Genomic DNA, 18,479 nt, shown 5'->3' on the forward strand with positions numbered 1-18,479 from the left:
ATCAATCTTGTATCTATATCCTGAAAATGTTAGTTACATTATCATATTGAATTGTACAATAGAATCATAGGATGGTCCAGGCAGGAAGCAACTTCCAAAGGCTGTCTAGTCTGACCTCCCTGCAGTCAGCAGGGACATCCCCAACTAGGTCAGGTTGCCCAGGGCCTTATTGAGCCTCACCTTGACTATCTCCTGGGAAGGGACCTCAACAACCTCCCTGAGCAAGCTGTTCCAGTATTCCACCACCCTCATAATGAAGAACTTCTTCCTGATGTCCATTCCAAATCTGCCCTTCTCTAGTTTGAAGCCATTGCCCCCAGTCCTGTCATTGCAGAGGCCCTTGTAAACAGTCTCTCCCCATCCTTCCTGTAGGCCCCCTTCAGGTACTGGAAGGCTGCTATCAGGTCTCCCCAGAGCCTCCTCTTCTCCAGGCTGAACCACCCCAGCTCCTTCAGCCTGTCCTCATAGCAGAGATCCTCCAACCCCCGATCATTTTCATGGCCCTCCTCTGGACCCTATCCATCAGGTCCATATCCTTGAGGTTAATTCTGATTTGAATATTGGACAGGAATAGTACTATCAGTTCAGCTTCCTATTATTTTATTCTCCATCATGAAATCTTATTTTGACGACTCAATAATTGGCACAGACTGCTACATCAGAGTGTGGCACCAGAGCGAGACAGTCTAAAAATCAGGTTAAAATATTTAGCCTGCAATATTCTCAATATGCTCTTGCAGCATCTGTTCACCACCCTCAGAGATTCTTAAATAAAATATTGTATATTAGCTTTTCAAATTTCTTTGTAGCAAGTAGGTTGCCAGTAAGTTTATAGTTAAAAGAAATCATAGAATCATAGAATCAATAAGGTTGGAAAAGACCTCAAAGATCATCAAGTCCAACCTGTCACCCAACACTTCATGACTACTAAACCATGGCACCAAGTGCCACGTCCAATCCCCTCTTGGACTCCTCCAGGGATGGTGACTCCACCACCTCCCTGGGCAGCACATTCCAATGGCTAACAACTCTCTCTGTGAAGAACTTTCTCCTCACCTTTAGCCTAAACTTCTCCTGGCACAGCTTGAGACTGTGTCCTCTTGTTCTGGTGCTGGTTGCCTGGTAGAAGAGACCAACCCCCTCCTGGCTACAACCTCCCTTTATATTCATATGTATGCTCAGACTGTTTTTATTTTTAAAGTAAAATTTTGGGGATTTGGGCTTTTCTGTTTATTTGTTTGTTTAAAGTTTACAAAGTCATCAAGTCGTCATTACCATGAAACAGTAAAAGAAATACAGATACTTGAAGAAATTTTAACATCCATTGAGAGCATGTCATCAGTTTCAACAATCTTACTTCTGGAAAGTGCATGTAATCATGAATCATTTTTCCTGAAACCATTCTTCACCTGGAAACTTCTTTCGCACATGGAATCAGTGTACTCACATTCATCTAAAAATATTGTTGGATTTCTGATACATTTAAGCCATTATACGGTAATACATCATTAAAATGAGCAATTTTTTATACTTGGGGATTTGAATGTTTTCTGCACTTTGTAGAACTTAGCCTTGGGAGGCTAATAATTTGTACAATACCAGTATTTCTTCCAAAAGTACAGACTCCAACAATGGTTATTAATTTTTGAATCTACTAGAGTTCTCTAAGTCACTTTCCCAATCATTAATTCATGAACGCATTTTAATGTCATTGTGTCGATTCATACAATTTGTGGTTGGCACCTGGTATATCCTATAGGATGCTGTAATGCCAGTCAGAGTGCGATGCTACATGAAAAAGAGGAAAAGCTAAGATTAAAATACTAAGATCCTTTTTGAATTTTTGCTTCTAAATGAAAAGTGAAAAATTACTTCTGGAGCTCAGTTCTCTTCCCTGACGAAGACATCAGTTCTGCTTTAGGGGTTGTCACTGCTAACAGGTTAAACTGAGTCAGCTCTTTTTATTCCTACATTACATTCTCATTTGCAAATCATCTTTTGGATTTATTCTGCACATCCATGTCCTCTAACACACAGAATTTACCCTGTTTGGAAGACTTAAATGGAAAAATGCTTGATCTACTTAAGGCATTTGGAATGTTTTTTAAAGGAAGATGTTTAAAAAAGTCAAAACCCAAAGTGTATTATTTCCCTAAACTTAACTTTCTGTTATAAATTATAAGCAGTTACTAATTTGTATGTGGTGACTGTTTTATGCCTTGCTGTTTGTAGATGATTGTCCAGCTGCAAAAAGAGATCCAGGAGCTGAAGGATGAGCTGGCGCTGGTGACTGGCAAGCAAAGAACATCAGAACTTTCACAGGAAGAGCTACTTCAGTAATGGCTTACATTATTCTCATTTTCTTCTTCTGTGGTGATGCTTTTAATCAGATTCTTTGTGGATGTAAATATTTACATTCTTCTCAAAATTTTAAACTTGGCTGAGTGAATAATAAAGTGAAGGTAGGTGCCAGGCTGGAATGGTATTTTTCCATTAAACCTTCCATGAGGCTGCTGGCTGTGATTTTGCAGCCTCAGCTTTGAGGAAGTGAAGTAAATGCAAAAGATGGGAATGCCTGTCAGATGCCAGGCAAAAAGAAATGTTGTATAATAGTGCAGAATCAAAAAACCCTACTCTTTATCAAAACTGGATGCATGATCTGTGTAGAATTCAAGAGATAGTCCTTGTGCTGAGAAGTATCCTGCTACAGTGTTAGACATAGACCAAGAGAAATCTTGTATTTCTGATGCATGATTAATTGATGTCTTAGGTCAAATATAATAATTTTTACTGAGCATTGAAAGTGCTCAGTGGTTTACCACCTTACACTTTTTTGTAACAGATCAGTACCACATGGAAGAACTTTCTATGTGTAATGTAGAAATATATACTTAGATCTAAATGTTCACAGTAGCTGAATTCTATTCCTAGCTTTGAAAAGTAATCGATTCTGTAGGATGGACCTACTTAATCTTTGAGCCTCATCTGTACAAAGAAAGTAGCAGATGCCTAGAAATTTTCTTGGGTTAGTATATTTTGGGGGCAGGTGTTGGTCTGTTAGAGGGTAGAAGAGCTCTCCAGAGGACCTTGACAGCCTGGACAGGTGGGCAGAGTCCAACATGATGGCATTCAACAAGTCCAAGTGCTGGGTGCTGCACTTTGGTCACAACAACCCCATGCAGTGCTGCAGGCTGGGGTCGGAGTGGCTAGACAGCAGACAGACAGAAATGGACGTGGGGGTACTGATTGAGAACTGGCTGAATATGAGCCAGCAGTGTACCCAGGTGGCCAAGAACACCAATGGCATCCTGGTCTGCATCAGAAATAGTGTGGCCAGCAGGAGCAGGGAAGTCATTGTGCCCCTGTACTCAGCACTGGTTAGGCCACACCTTGAGTCCTGTGTCCAGTTCTGGGCCCCTCAATTTAAGAAGGGCATTGAGACTTTTGAACATGTCCAGAGAAGGATAGCGAGGCTCGAGCACAAGCTCTATGAGGAGAGGCTGAGAGAGCTGGGGTTGCTTAGCCTGGAGAAGAGGAGGCTCAGGGCAGACCTTATTGCTCTCTCCAACTACCCGTATGGAGGTTGTAGCCAGGAGGAGGTTGGTCTCTTCTCCCAGGCAACCAGCATCAGAACAAGAGGACACAGTCTCAAGCTGTGCCAGGGGAAGTTAAGGCTCTAGGTGAGGAGAAAGTTCTTCACAGAGAGGGTTGTTAGCCATTGGAATGTGCTGCCCAGGGAGGTGGAAGAGTCACCGTCCCTGAGGGTGTTCAAAAAGGGATTGAATGTGGCACTTGGTGCCATGGTTTAGTAGTCATGAGGTGTTGGGTGACAGATTGGACTTGATGATCTTTGAGGTCTTTTCCAGCCTCAATAATTCTGTGATTCTGTGATATTAATGGTAACTAAATTGGAGCTCTGATAATTATTTTATTTTTTATTTTAATTTCTCCTGAAACTGGTCCAGAAGAAAACTATCAGTGCTAAGAATCCAGGAGATTCTTCAGACATGAGGACAAGCTGCTACCTTGAACCCTGAGTTTCTCATGTCCATTGTTGTCATTACTATTTCTTGGGTTTGATTGTCTTCTTTTGTTTTGATTCAGGAACTAAAACACATCTGTACTAAGAATGTGGAGCTAAATAATATTACATATATATTTTACACCACTAATCTGAGTAACTTTCAACATAAACAGTTACTAGTAAAATAGTAAGTAGTTAAAAGATTAATTAATTATTCTGCATAAAAATATGGAAGTTTAATGAACCAAAAGCATTATAGTCTAGCACTGAATGTGCCAAAATCAAGCCATAGAAACAAGAACAGTCTGAAGTGTCATTCTTTGTGTTTACATGCAAAATTAAATGCACTCATTTTATCTAGTTTGTTTTTACCTTGACAGAACTAGTCTTTCAGAAGACTAATGTCTCTGTTTTCTTTTAATGACGTACTGTCCTAACATCTGTCATGTGAATTTTCTACTGTGGTCTTCATTGCTCTCTAGTTTCTGTAGGCAAATAGGGATTTTGGAAGTAATTGTGTGTTTTTAGGCCACACTTGGGAATCTTAATTCATAAAACTTCCTGCTTGATTTTTGCTATGAAAATGGCAGTCTTATAAATGTGAATGGGATCACAGTTGATGAAAGTTTTCAATAGGCAAAGGAAAACTAGGAATGGACTAAAGGCCCAAATGGAAATATAACGGAATGATACTATGAGAAAACTACTTCACTGAAAATATCTTTCTGTGGTTTTGAGCATGCACATTTTGAGCTTGGTTTCCTATGTGGATATTTGTGACTATACTGGTTTACATCTGTCTGAGCCTCCTGTCTGTAAATATCCAGATCATTTATGAAAATGAACAGCATCAAAGTGTTCCGTCTGCAGTTAGAGTCTATCAGTGTATAACACAGCAAATATTTATGACAATTCTGTTTGTTGGGACTGGCTGTCTGAGTTTGGAGCTGCTCTATCTGGAGTATCAAGCCCTATGAGGAGAGGCTGAGAGAGCTGGGGTTGCTTAGCCTGGAGAAGAGGAGGCTCAGGGGAGACCTTATTGCTGTCTAACAACTACCTGAAGGGAGATTGTAGCCAGGAGGGAGTTGGTCCCTTCTCCCAGGCAACCAGCACCAGAACAAGAGGACACAGTCTTAAGCTGCACCAGGGGAGGTTTAGGCTGCTAGGAAGAAATTCTTCACAGAAAGAGTGATTGGCCATTGGAATGTGCTGCCCAGGGAGGTGGTGGAGTCACCATCACTGGAGGTGTTCAAGAGGGGATTGGACGTGACACTTGGTGCCATGGCTTAGGAGTCATGAGGTGTTGGGTGACAGATTGGACTTGATGATCTTTGAGGTCTTTTCCAATCTTATTAATTCTATGATACTATGAGAGTTTGTTCACATTCAATGATAAATATACAAATGGGTAGCCCAAACAGAAGTATTGACTTGGATAAGGACTGAAAACTATCATGATTTACTCTTACTGGAAAATGTCTACATCTTGTATCTGTAATGAAATCTAAATATCACTTATCAGGAAATGGATGAGATTATTAAGACAGAAGAGGAAAAGAAATGTGGTGTAGGTTGTAATGTAGCATACAGTATTCCACTTCCTTTGGAATCACCAACAAAAATGGTTCTTAGAGGAGTGGTACTATAGCGCATTCCAGACAGAATAATTGGGGGGTTTAAATTGATTTATGCATTTTTAAATGTGCCAGACAGGAAATTACAGTTAAGATCATTATTGGTTTCAAGTAGTGTGTAGACATTTCTGCTTAGTTAGGGTATCATCTGTTTAGAATAGAATAGAATAGAATAGAATAGAATAGAATAGAATAGAATAGAATAGAACAGAACAGAACAGAACAGAATAGAATTAACCAGGTTGGAACAGACCTTCGAGATCATCGAGTCCAAACCATCATCCAACACTATCTAATCAACTAAACACCTCTAGTGATGATGACTCCATCACCTTCCTGGGCAGCACATTCCAATGGCCAATCATGCTTTCTGTGAAGAATTTCTTCCTAACATCCAGCCTAAACCTCCCCTGGTGCAGCTTGAGACTGTGTCCTCTTGTTCTGGTGCTGGTTGCCTGGGAGAAGAGACCAAGCCCCACCTGGCTACACCCTCCCTTCAGGTAGGTATAGAGAGCAATAAGGTCTCCTCTGAGCCTCCTCTTCTCCAGGCTAAGCAATCCCAGCTCCCTCAGCCTCCCCTCATAGGACTTGTGTTCCAAACCCTTCAGCAGCTTTGTTGCCCTTCTCCGGATACGTTCCAGCAACTCAACATCTTTTCTAAACTGAAGGGCCCAGAACTGGACACAGGACTCAAGGTGTGGCCTAACCAGTGCTGACTCCTGGGGCAGAATGACTTTCCTGCTCCTTCTGGCCACACTATTCCTGAGCTAGATACTTAAGTCAGTGTGTGAATAAGCTGTAGTTCCTTCTTTTTTTTCTCAGGAGTGAGAAAGTAGTGTCTTAAGGTTATTATTTTTATTCACTTAAGGGAAGGGGAAAAAAAAAAGATCTGTCAAATAGGCTTTCCTCATAATGTCCCATTGTCATTCACTAAGTGTAAAACAAAATGGAAAAGAAATGCCCTTAACTTTTCTTGTAAATACTACATGGTTATACAACACATCTTATCAGTCCTGTGAGTAAAGCTACAGCTCTCTGTAATGCTTATCTTAGAATTCTGTATTAAATGGTAAGCATTTCTATTATTCTATTATATTTTTTATTTTCTTACTATGTCCTCATCAATGTTAAGGTACATGTATTCTGCTGCTCTCTTTTTGTTTATTTAAATAGCACAGCATAAAAAAATTAAGGTAAACTATGTAAGTGGTTCCGAATGTTGTTCATGAAACACTTCCGAAATCTGAATTGCTTGCTTTGGATCTTGCTGTCTGCTTCCTCAGCTGTAAAAGTCTGATCTCTAAATATTGCTTTGAGATGGAGAATTAGTTACTTGTTTGGGGTACTGGGGAAAGGAACACTTTGGACTATTTTTAAGAAATATAAAAATAATGTTATACATCCCAAACAGAAGGATATTGTACTCACACAGGCTTCTGTATTATGCTTTAAAATAGAATTCAGTGGCCTTCAAATTACCTTTTTTTGTTGTTGTTGTTAGAGGCATGCCAAAAGTAAAATGGAGAGCCCTTTATGTTTGAATCATTTGGGATTTTTGTTGTTGTTGTTGTCATAAATGAGCTCACTAGCAATTTACAACTTGTGCCCAGAAAGTCAGGATTTCAAATCAAGGTTCTGTGTTCCAGAGCACCCACGCTTCCAGAGACTTTGCCAGTTGGAATTCTCTAGGAACATGACCAGAAGTACTAGCTTAGCACTTTAATTTATTAATAACTTTACCTTATTTCTTTCAGATACATATGTTATTACAGACACTTCTATTTTCTACTTCAACAGTCATATATTGTTCATCTCACTCAAGTCCTGGATTTCTCATTACTTCTTTCTGTCTTACATTTTTTTGTTTCAACGTTGTGACATCTGCATGCTATCATGGTATTAACAATATTGCAGTGTTGTACAATATAGAACTTTAGCAGTTACTCATACTTAAGCTCTTGAACAAATGGTTTCATTTACAAAGCAGAGCAAACGTTCTTATTTGCTGGTCAGTGTTCAATTTCAGTTGCAAAGTGGAAGAAATAGAATCAAGTTACCTTGCCTTATGTCAACACAGCTTTTCAGATGGTAGATTGGTGTAGCACTTAGCAGACTGCCTGACATAAGCTGTGTAGGCAATATTCAAGAGAAAAGCAGCTATGTTAACTAGAAAATAGTCTTAAAATGTCTCACATTAACTTCTAGCATAGATGCCTGCTTTAGAATCCTATGAAATCAATTTATTTCTCTAGAGGGCATTTTTTTTCCTTTTAAACATTATAAAATCCTTAGCGACAGCACAAGAAGCTGAGATTCCTAATTCAGGTAACAAGGCTGGGTGCGTAAAGTATATGTAAATACTTTTCTTTGATCTTGGTGTTTTGTTGCAAGGCCAGTGAAAGTGGAAAATATTCTTAGTGTTTACACTGATCACTTTTTACCCTGAAACTATTGAGAGAGAATTGTAAGTTCTTTTCAACAATCAGCAAGTTTGTTTCACCAAAGGGGTCAGAGGGAGGAGATTCTGAATGATGTCCTGTTTTCTAATGTTTGAAAGTTTACCTTTCATCTGATGTCACAGGATTTGAAGAAAGGTTATGAAAGGTACTATAATTCCTATTAGTCAGGCATTTGATTTAAAAACAGCATAGATGAATTTCATTTACTAGATGTTTGAAAAAAATCTTGGAGGTAATTTCCAAACATGTTCAAAAGTGCTCAACCATAACAGCTTTTTGAATCTTGATGAAATTCTTTGAATGCTTCATCCACTGAATTGCTTCGGGAAATACTGCTGAAAAACATATCTAAGTGCCAGGTTCTACACATTGGCCACAACAACCCCTTGCAGTGCTACAGGCTGGGGTCAGAATGGCTGGAGAGCAGCCAGGCAGAAAGGGACCAGGGGGTGCTGGTTGATAGTAGGCTAAACATGAGCCAGCAGTGTGCCCAGGTGGCCAAGAATGCCAATGGCATCCTGGCCTGTATCAGGAACAGTGTGGCCACCAGGAGCAGAGATGTCATTCTGCCCCTGTACTCAGCATTGTTTAGGCCACACCTTGAGTCCTCTGTCCAGTTCTAAGCCCCTCAGTTTAAGAATGACATTGAGATGCTTGAACGTGTCCAGAGAAGGGCAATGAGGCTGGGGCGAGGCCTCAAGCACAAGCGCTATGAGGTGAGGCTGAGAGAGCTGGGGTTGCTTAGCCTGGAGAAGAGGAGGCTCAGGGCAGACCTTATTGGTGTCTACAACTACCTGTATGGAGGTTGTAGCCAGGTGGGGGTTGGTCTCATCTCCCAGGCAACCAGCACGAGAACGAGAGGACACAGTCTCAAGCTGCACCAGGGGAGGTTTAGGCTGGATGTTAGGAAGAAGTTCTTCACAGAAAGAGTCATTGACCATTGGAATGTGCTGCCCGGGGAGGTGGTGGAGTCACCATCACTGGAGATGCTTAGGAAGAGACTAGATGGGATGCTTGGTGCCATGGTTTAGTTGATTAGATAGTGTTGGATGATAGGTTGGTCTCGATGATCTCGAAGGTCTTTTCCAACCTGGTTAATTCTATTCTATTCTATTCTATTCTATTCTATTCTATTCTATTCTATTCTATTCTATTCTATTCTATTCTATTCTATTCTATTCCTGCTTGCATCTTTTACCACTTTAATTTCTGACTTTTTTCTGAGCTTTTTCATCTAATTAATAATCTGTGACACTTTACACAATCCATATGAATCCTTTAGAATTCCTTGAATAGTTTCTGTTTTGCCTGAGTTTATTCTTTTTATTTCATTTTCTTGCTGTCTTCTCCTTACGGGTATTGATATTTTTCAAATGTTGGTAAGCTGAAGCTTAGTATTTCAGTGCTACTTTTAGATATACTGTAGTGATTAGAATATGACTATTGTTATGGCCTCAAATATTAGCTGACAGAGTAGCATTTCTTTATGTGTGCATTTTTGATTTGCTGTTCTAAAGGACTGTAGAAGGAAATTATCTACTTGGCAAGCTACTTGACATGTTTCTTCTCCACAAAGAAAATCTAGCGTGCAGCATTAGTGCAGGCTTTTTTTCCTTATTTATGGCCAGTCTTGGTCTTTTTATAGCCTATGCCAAATCTCCCCTTGACTTACTGATAAAAGCATTATATCTGTGTGCATTTCATCATTGGAATGATTTTCAGTTGTGTAATCTTTACATGTGTTTGCCACGTTGAAGCCATTGAATGCAGAAAACTGTCCTCACATAAAAGGCTGAGGGAGCTGGGGTTGCTTAGCCTGGAGGAGGCTCAGGGGAGACCTTATTGCTGTCTACAACTGCCTGAAGGGTGGTTGTAGCCACGTGGGGGTTGGTCTCATCTCCCAGGCAACCAGCACCAGAACAAGAGGACACAGTCTCAAGCTGCACCAGGGGAGGTTTAGGCTGGATGTTAGGAAGAAGTTCTTCACAGAAAGAGTGATTGGCCATTGGAATGGGCTGCCCAAGGAAGTGGTGGAGTCACCATCACTGGCGGTGTTTAAGAAGAAACTGGATGGGGTCCTTGGTGCCATGGTTTAGTTGATTAGCTAGTGTTGGGTGATAAGTAGGACTTGATGATCTCAAAGGTCTCTTCCAACCTGGTCTCTTCTATTCTATTCTATTCTATTCTATTCTATTCTATTCTATTCTATTCTATTCTATTCTATTCTATTCTATTCTATGATATACCTTAAAGGCTAGTAGTCTAATAATAAAAAAAAAAGGGGTATTATATCTGTAATAGGATTCAGTTGCTTTTGCACTGTGTAGTGCGAGTGTTTAATGGTAATCATTCATCCATATAGGATGCTGTTTGATTTCTTTAAAAAATTAGAACCCTTATTTCCTGGATTTTTATCTTCAAAGAACTGAACTTGAAAAAACTGAAAAAAAAAAAAAAAAAAACCCAAACCTCAATTATGTCAAACCAGCTTGAATTTAGGTAGCCTTTTCAGATTCCTGCCTGTTGGCTGTGTCATAAGGCAGTGTGTAAATGCTCTATGTTGACTCTAGTATTAGCAAAATGCACATGGCATTCAAAAATCTGTTGATTTCTACTTGGAGTGAGTATTGTGGCAGATACTTTGGCTGGAGTCTGTTGTACTCAGCCCAACCAGGGTGAAAAGACAGATTAAATATTCTGGAGACATCTAGGAGGTCTCATGATTGCTAGCTGTTGTCCTTATGAGGGACTTCATCTTCCCTGATGTCTGCTGGAAATAAAACACAGGGAACAGTCTCAGAGGTTCCTAGAGTGTGTATAAGATAACTTCCTGACACAGATAGTGAGAGAGCACCAACTAGGGAAGGGGTTACCTGCTGCACCTGCTGTTTGTGAACAGAGAAGGACTTGTGGGTGGTGTAATACTTGGAAGCTATCTTGGGCACAGTGATCACAAAATGTATTTCTCAGTTGGAAAAGTAAAAAGGGGGTTCAGCAGAACGGCTACTTTGAACTTCAGGAGGACAGACTTCAGCCTGTTTAGGAGACTGGTTGATGGAGTCCCTGGAGAGGCAGTCCAGAAAGGCTATATACTTAAAGAAGTCTTAGAGGTCCAGAAGCAGATTGTCCCCATGTGCCGAAAGGCAGGTCCACAGGGTGGAAGGCCAGCCTGGCTTAATGGAGGCATTTCTTTGCAATTAGGATTAAAGACCACTCAGGCAGATTACAAAATTGATGTGAGGCTGTGCAGGGAGAAAATTAGAAGGTCCAAAGCCCATCTGGAAATTAATCTGGCTTCAGCTATTAAAGGTAACAAGAAGTGCCTCTACAAATATATTAGCAACAAGAGACTACATGAAACAGGCTGCTTCTGCACAATAATTTTCCTTGAATAATCTACTATGAAAGCATGAAATTTAAATGACTATAAAATTACTCTTAAAGCTGGGGAGGGGGTTGAGTGTTTTTGTTTGGTTGATTTGGTTGTTGGTTTTTTGTTTGTTTGGGAGGAAGGCTGCAATAAAATAAAGATTTGTATACTTTATCCAAGTTGATGCAGACCTGTTTCACTTTACCTTATGAAGAATATTGTTTGGGTGTTTTGCACAGCTATTTTGCAGTGATTACCTGGTGTCATGTCAGTTTCCTGCTCTCTGCCTGTGCCCTTGAGAGTGGTGCCTGTGGAATCTAGCCTTTAGTTTCAGAAGCTTTACCAAAAAAAGTATTAATAATCTGAATTAATTTAGTTTCACCCATACTTTTGTTTCTTAAAACACACTTGCTAGTATGACTCAATCCCATTATTTACAGGCCAACAGTATGAAGCTGAACCTCAGCAAATTTGTAGTACAGCACTTTATTGTTGCTCAACTTCCCCCTGTGTACACTCATAAACAATTCAGTATGAAGTGTATTATGTTTAGACTTTTCATTTCATTGTAGTCAATAGTAGAAACGAGATCTTTGTCTTTATTGTCCTGTAATAAATGTATCTTCTCACTTGTTAAAGCACTGTACAGAGGTTTAAAGTGGAAAAAAAGAAAATCTTCCAGACTGCAGAAACAGATGACAGTTAAGGACTTACCGCTTTTACTTCCCCACTCTAGGATTTCTCCAAATCAATGTAGCCCTATTCCAGGACTATGGTAATAAAACTATTTTTACAAATACTGAGGGAATTGCACAAAGGCTTAGGTAACCAGTTCCACTATTTAATTACCTTTATTTCATCCAGGCATTAACCCACTGTTGTTAAAATAGGCACTAAGGAGATATTTCTGGGTACACAATACAACATTACCCACTGTGTATGTCAGTTGTGTTAGGCAATTGCTATCATGTACACTACACATAGAATCATAGAAACGTAGAATCAATAAGGTTGGAAAAGACCACAAAGATCATCAAGTCCAACCTGTCACCCAACACCTCATGACTACTAAACCATGGCACCAAGTGCCACATCCAGTCCCCTCTTGAACACCTCCAGGGACAGTGACCCCACCATCTCCCTGGGCAGCACATTCCAATGGCGAACAACTCTCTGTGTCAAGAACTTCCTCCTCACCTCAAGCGTAAACCTCCTCTGGCACAGCTTGAGACTGTGTCCTCCTGTTCTGGTGCTGGTTGCCTGGGATAGGAGACTAATCCCCACCTGGCTACAACCTCCCTTCAGGGTAGTGGTAGACAGCAATAGATCTCCTCTGAGCCTCCTCTTCTCCAGGCTAAGCAACCTCAGCTCCCTTAGCGTCTCCTCATAGGGCTTGTTCTCCAGGCCTCTCGCCAGCCTTGTTGCCCTTCTCTGGACACGTTCAAGAGTCTCAATGTCCATCAGAGATGGCTAGCACAGCTGAGGACTAGCTCAGATGTGTTCTGTGTGGTTTATGCGTTTTTTGTCATGCCATGAACAACAGTGCCTGGAAATACTTTCCCTTTTTTTCTTCTGTTCTCCACAGTATTATTGATAAAATGAGCTGTGTAGATCTTCCATGGCCTTCTCATACTGATGCACAGTTGAAGCTAACTTATGTAATGAGCTCATATTTAATATAATAGCAGTTCTGCCTCATTATTATGCATTTTTAGGTAGATTCATTAAATATATGGAGATGTGGAGTGAGATAATATTTTGAATAACAGATGTTATTATTGAACTTAAAGATGATTTTCCAAATGTAGTATGTAATGAAAGCATTCATTATGGAGTATGTTACTACTATAAAATCTATTGCAAAACATGAGGCTGCAGTGTGCCCAGGCAGCCAAGAGGGCCAATGGCATCCTGACCTGCATCAAGAACAGTGTGGCCAGCAGGAGCAGGGAGGTCAATCTGCCCCTGTACACTGCACTGGTTAGGCCACACCTCGAGTCCTGTGTCCAGTTTTGGGCCCCTCAGTTTAGGAAAGATGTTGAGTTGCTGGAACATGTCCATAGAAGGGCAATAAAGTTGGGGAGGGGTCTGGAGCACAAGCCCTATGAGGAGAGGATGAGGGAGCTGGGGCTGCTTAGCCTGGAGAAGAGGAGGCTCAGAGGAGACCTCATTGCTCTCTACAACTACCTGAAGGGAGGTTGTAGACAGGCAGAGGTTGGTCTCTTCTCCCAGGCAGCCAGCACCAGAACAAGAGGACAAAGTCTCAATCTGCACCAGGGAAGGTTTAGGCTGGAGGTTAGGAAGAAGTTCTACCCAGAGTGAGTGATTGGCCATTGGAATGTGCTGCCTGGGGAGGTGGTGGAGACACCATCATTGAAGGTGTTCAAGAGAAGACTTGATAGGGTGCTTGGTTGCATGGTTTATTTGATTAGGTGTGTTGAATAATAGGTTGGACGCAATGATCTTGAAGGTCTCTTCCAATCTGGTCTATTCTATTCTATTCTAGGTAAGCAAACTTCTTCATCTGAAACTTCAAGTGCTTCAGTAGCTTCTTGGCAGCCTGTTTTTCATAAACTTGAATTTCCATTTTGCTTGTCAGATTTCACAGCTGACATTTAAAATGAGCTGTTCTTTAAGCAAATTTAATTTTGATAACACATTGCACAGTGTTGGTGATCAGGGGCTAAATGTCAAGTTCTCCCAGAAATGAGTCATGGCACAGAAAGCAAGGTCAAAACAAGTCCTTCCAAATCTGTGTTTTGAGGCCATGCTTCCTGCATGCTATGGAAAGCTCTAAACTTCAAAAACATACTCTCAATTGGCTAGGAGTGCAGTTCTGATGCATTTCAGCTGTGTAATTTGCATCCTGGTTCATGTAAACACGTGACTGATTCAGAAGTGGATTTAAAAAAATCAAATAAAAATGGAAGTATGTTATTTGAATGGGTAATGCAGAAGTAGTACAAAGCTCCTCTAGTTATTCTGGAGATGGGCTATAAGAAAAATCGCATGGAATCTGCAGTGATGTGGATAGAATGCTTTTGTGATTCACGTGTGGTCTAAACAGTAAGCAGACTTCTTTTTAAAAAAGAATTCCGGAAGGGTAGAAAAAATCAGAAGAGAAATAAGAGTTGAGAATGCAAAAGTTGTCTGTGAGCTGCAGTACAGCATGTGTTTATATTTGAAAAAAACCAAACACCAAACAGCTATAAAGAGGGAAATGCTAGACCAAGAATTTGGGACTGATTCCCAGGCACTGGCAGAGAGTACTGTCAGTTTAACACATTTTCATCCCAACTATTTAAGACTGTTTTACTTTAATTTCTCCTTCCCTGCATCAGCATAAGAACAGAGCTATGCTTGACCGAACTTGTGTTTTCAGGGTCTGCTCTCATGATTGAAGCACAGTGCTTGGATCAACACGGTGATGCCTTTCTTTTTGTGCTGTGTTAATATGTATAAGATCGCTGTCAAAATTACTTGTATGTTAATCTCACCAATTACGTGATTCTGTTCCCTTGGCATTGACTTAGAAAATGATTTTATGTGTGTGCAATTTTTTTACTCATTTTTTGGTTGTGTTTTTTGGGGTTGGTGGTGTATTTTGGTCTTGGGTTTTTTGGGGTTTTGGGGTGGTTTTTTAATGACCACAGAGAAAACTCCATTCTTTGTTTGCTGCTGTTTTTCACAGAAAATGGGTCTTTGATACTTTCATATTTTTCCTCCTTCAGGGAATTTCTCATGGAAAAACTGTTCTTCCTTATACAGCAGGATTCTGGCAATGGGCTTCAGCACACCCTTGCTTTTATTAGTGTAAGTTAGGCCTGCTGTTCTTAGGATAGAAACTTACAGCCCTAAATGGAAGAAGGGAGACTTATGAAAAATCCTCTTTTTACGTTTCATCTACTGTAATAACATTAATAAATATTTAATGGTCTGTAACTTCCTTTGCCTAACAACATACCAATAGAAAAGGGGAAAAAAGAGAGAGCCATTTTGGATCTCTAGAAGTTAAAGGAGATTTTGTTTTTCATCCAACACTGATTTTAAATATTTTTTTCCTGACACGTGAACTCAGCTATGATTATCCATGGTCCAGATTTGATTAGCACAAATTCTGTGTGGAAACATTACTGAGAGCTTTAGTAAGGTAAAACTAATGAAGAATGCAGCAGCTGCCTAGCTAATGTTACTCACCATAACAAATAAATGACTACTGGTTTAGTACTTGTTTCAATACAGAGAGATTGCAGTATTTCTAAAATATACTTTGTAAGGATTTATTTATTTATTTATTTTAGGTACTTGCACTGAAAGTATCTTGTGGATAGGTAGAACAGAACAGAACAGAACAGAACAGAACAGAACAGAATAGAATAGAATAGAATAGAATAGAATAGAATAGAATAGAATAGAATAGAATAGAATAGAATAGAATAGAATAGAATTAACCAGGGTGGAAAAGACCTTTGACATTGAGTCCAACCTATCACCCAACACTATCTAATCAACTAAACCAGGGCACCAAGCGCCCCATCCAGTCTCTTCCTAAACACCTCCAGTGATGGTGACTCCACCACCTCCCTGGGCAGCACATTCCAATGGCCAATCACTCTCTCTGGTAAGAACTCCTTCCTAAACTCCAGCTTAAACCTCTGCTGGCACAGCTTGAGACTGTGTCCTCTTGTTCTGGTGCTGGTTGCCTGGGAGAAGAGACCAACACCCACCTGGCTACAGCCTCCATTCAGGTAGTTGTAGAGAGCAATAAGGTCTCCCCTGAGCCTCCTCTTCTCCAGGCTAAGCAACCCCAGCTCCCTCAGCCTCTCCTCATAGGGCTGTGCTCCAGACCCCTCCCCAGCTTTGTTGCTCTTCTCTGGACATGTTCCAGTCTATTTCAGATTACTGTAGCCTTTTTCAGATTTTTGGATGTGATTCACCATTATTACAACCCCACCCCCCCCCCCACCCCCCCCTCAAATTTAGATAAATCAACTGTCTTACACTAAAAGAGCATCATATTCTGAAATAAAGGTACATGCTGCATTTTTTCATTGAAGCATCTAAGTGTGACTTGTAAGCAATTTGGTAATTTTTGATTCTGTGTTTATAGCTATCCCCTAGTTAGGATTCCACTTTCAGTTGAATATTTTCCATTATTCCTTTTTCCCATCACTTCCAACTTTCTAAGCTGAGCAGTGAGAAGGCAAGGGACTAGTATTTCTTATAAAGGCTCTTCAGTATAAAATGGAATTTTTCGTGATTGTCACAGATTTAAGACTAATATCTTGATTGTAAGTAAGTTTTTCCAGAGAATTCAAAAGAGTCCAGGAGATGGACAGCCCAAAGGGGCTGAACAGAACATAAGGCATATGTTTATCCCATTTCACAGAATCACACAGAATCACAGAATCAATAAGATTGGAAAAGACCTCAAAGATCATCAAGTCCAACCCGTCACCACAGATCTCATGACTAAACCATGGCACCAAGTGCCAATTCCAGTCCCCTCTTGAACACCTCCAGGGATAGTGACTCCACCACCTGCCAGGGCAGCCCATTCCAATGGCTAACAACTCTCTATCTAGTTTGAAAGCGCAGGTTGTTTGCTTGTTTGCACAGATATCAAATAGCAACAAGATTCCCAACCCTGTAATTGACAAGATTAAATATCTACTATGTGTCACTGAGATGGTATTCAACTCCTGCCCTTCTCTGGCATTTGGGCTCTTGATGCAGATACCTTGCATACTTTGGCTTGCTCAGGTTCAGAACCTATGTTCGTCTTCTGAAGACAATAAAGTAAATATTTTAAATCATACAATTATGCTTTACAGGGCTTCTTGCTGTCTTTGTTGCCCACCATTTGCCTACTAGCTCAGGGGAGACCTTATTGCTGTCTACAACTACCTGAAGGTCTCTCTCTCCTAGGCAACTAGCACCAGAACAAGAGGACACAGTCTCAAGCTGCACCAGGGGAGGTTTAGGCTCGAGGTGAGGAGCAAGTTCTTCACAGAGAGAGTTGTTAACCCTTGGAATGGGCTGCCCAGGGAGGTGGTGGAGTCATCATCCCTGGAGGTGTTCAAGAGGGGTCTGGATGTGGTACTTGGTGCCATGGTTTAGTCATGAGGTCTGTGGTAACAGGTTGGACTTGATGATCTTTGAGGTCTCTTCCAACCTTGGTGATTCTGTGATTCTGTGGTAGCATTTGGCAGGAACTAAGAAGCCTTTAATCTAAAGCCCGTTGGTGGAGCGTGAACTTGCACTTGCTATTTTCCATTGATGTGCTACAGTAAGTGTGCTAAGGACTAGTTTTGGTTTTTCTTGAGGATAGTCTGCCATGCACCCTGGAATGAATGCCTTGGAAAGATACTGAGAACATTAAAGGGGAAATCTGACTCTGTTCACTTAGCTTTGACATCCAGCCTAGAGGCATAGCATATAATGCCTTTACAGGTTTGCAGTCTAAATATCTTAATTTGGTTTTGAAAAAGCAAGAGGATGCTTCTGTGTGCCAGATTTTCTTATGAAAACTGAGCTACCAAGATGAAAGTTGCTCCTCAAGGCTGGGGTCAGAGTGGCTGGAGAGTGGCCAAACAGAGAGGGACCTGGGGGTACTGGACAATGGTAGGCTGAACATGAGCCTGCAGTGTGCCTAGGTGGCCAAGAGGGCCAGTGGCATCCTGGCCTTCATCAGGAACAGTGTGGCCAGCAGGAGCAGGGAGGACATTCTGCCCCTGTACACTGCACTGGTTAGGCCAAACCTTGAGTCCTGTGTCCAGTTCTGGATGTTGACTTGATGGAACGTGTCCAGAGAAGGGCAACAAAGTTGGTGAGGGGTTTGGAACACAAGCCCTATGAGGAGAGACTGAGGGAGCTGGGGTTGCTTAGCGTGGAGAAGAGGAGACTCAGGGGTGACCTTATTGCTGTCTACAACTACCTGAAGGGAGGTTGTAGACAGGCAGAGGTTGGTGTCTTCTCCCAGGCAACCAGCA

At 41.0% G+C, this 18,479-nt stretch overlaps 1 protein-coding gene across 1 annotated transcript in view; it reads left to right on the forward strand.

The window, feature by feature from the left end:
* The window catches only part of LOC137456979 (kinesin-like protein KIF6), a 133,973-nt gene that overhangs the window by 60,419 nt on the left and 55,075 nt on the right, over positions 1-18,479 (forward strand). Inside the window, exon 10 of the mRNA XM_068168674.1 lies at positions 2,233-2,336. Within this exon, the coding sequence (XP_068024775.1) occupies positions 2,233-2,336 (104 nt within the window). The remainder of the gene's footprint in view (positions 1-2,232; positions 2,337-18,479) is intronic.

This window comes from Melanerpes formicivorus, unplaced genomic scaffold (assembly GCF_026170545.1).
Source record: "Melanerpes formicivorus ecotype bairdi unplaced genomic scaffold, bMelFor1.0.p_v2 SCAF_151, whole genome shotgun sequence".
Classification (NCBI taxonomy): Eukaryota; Metazoa; Chordata; class Aves; order Piciformes; family Picidae; genus Melanerpes; species Melanerpes formicivorus.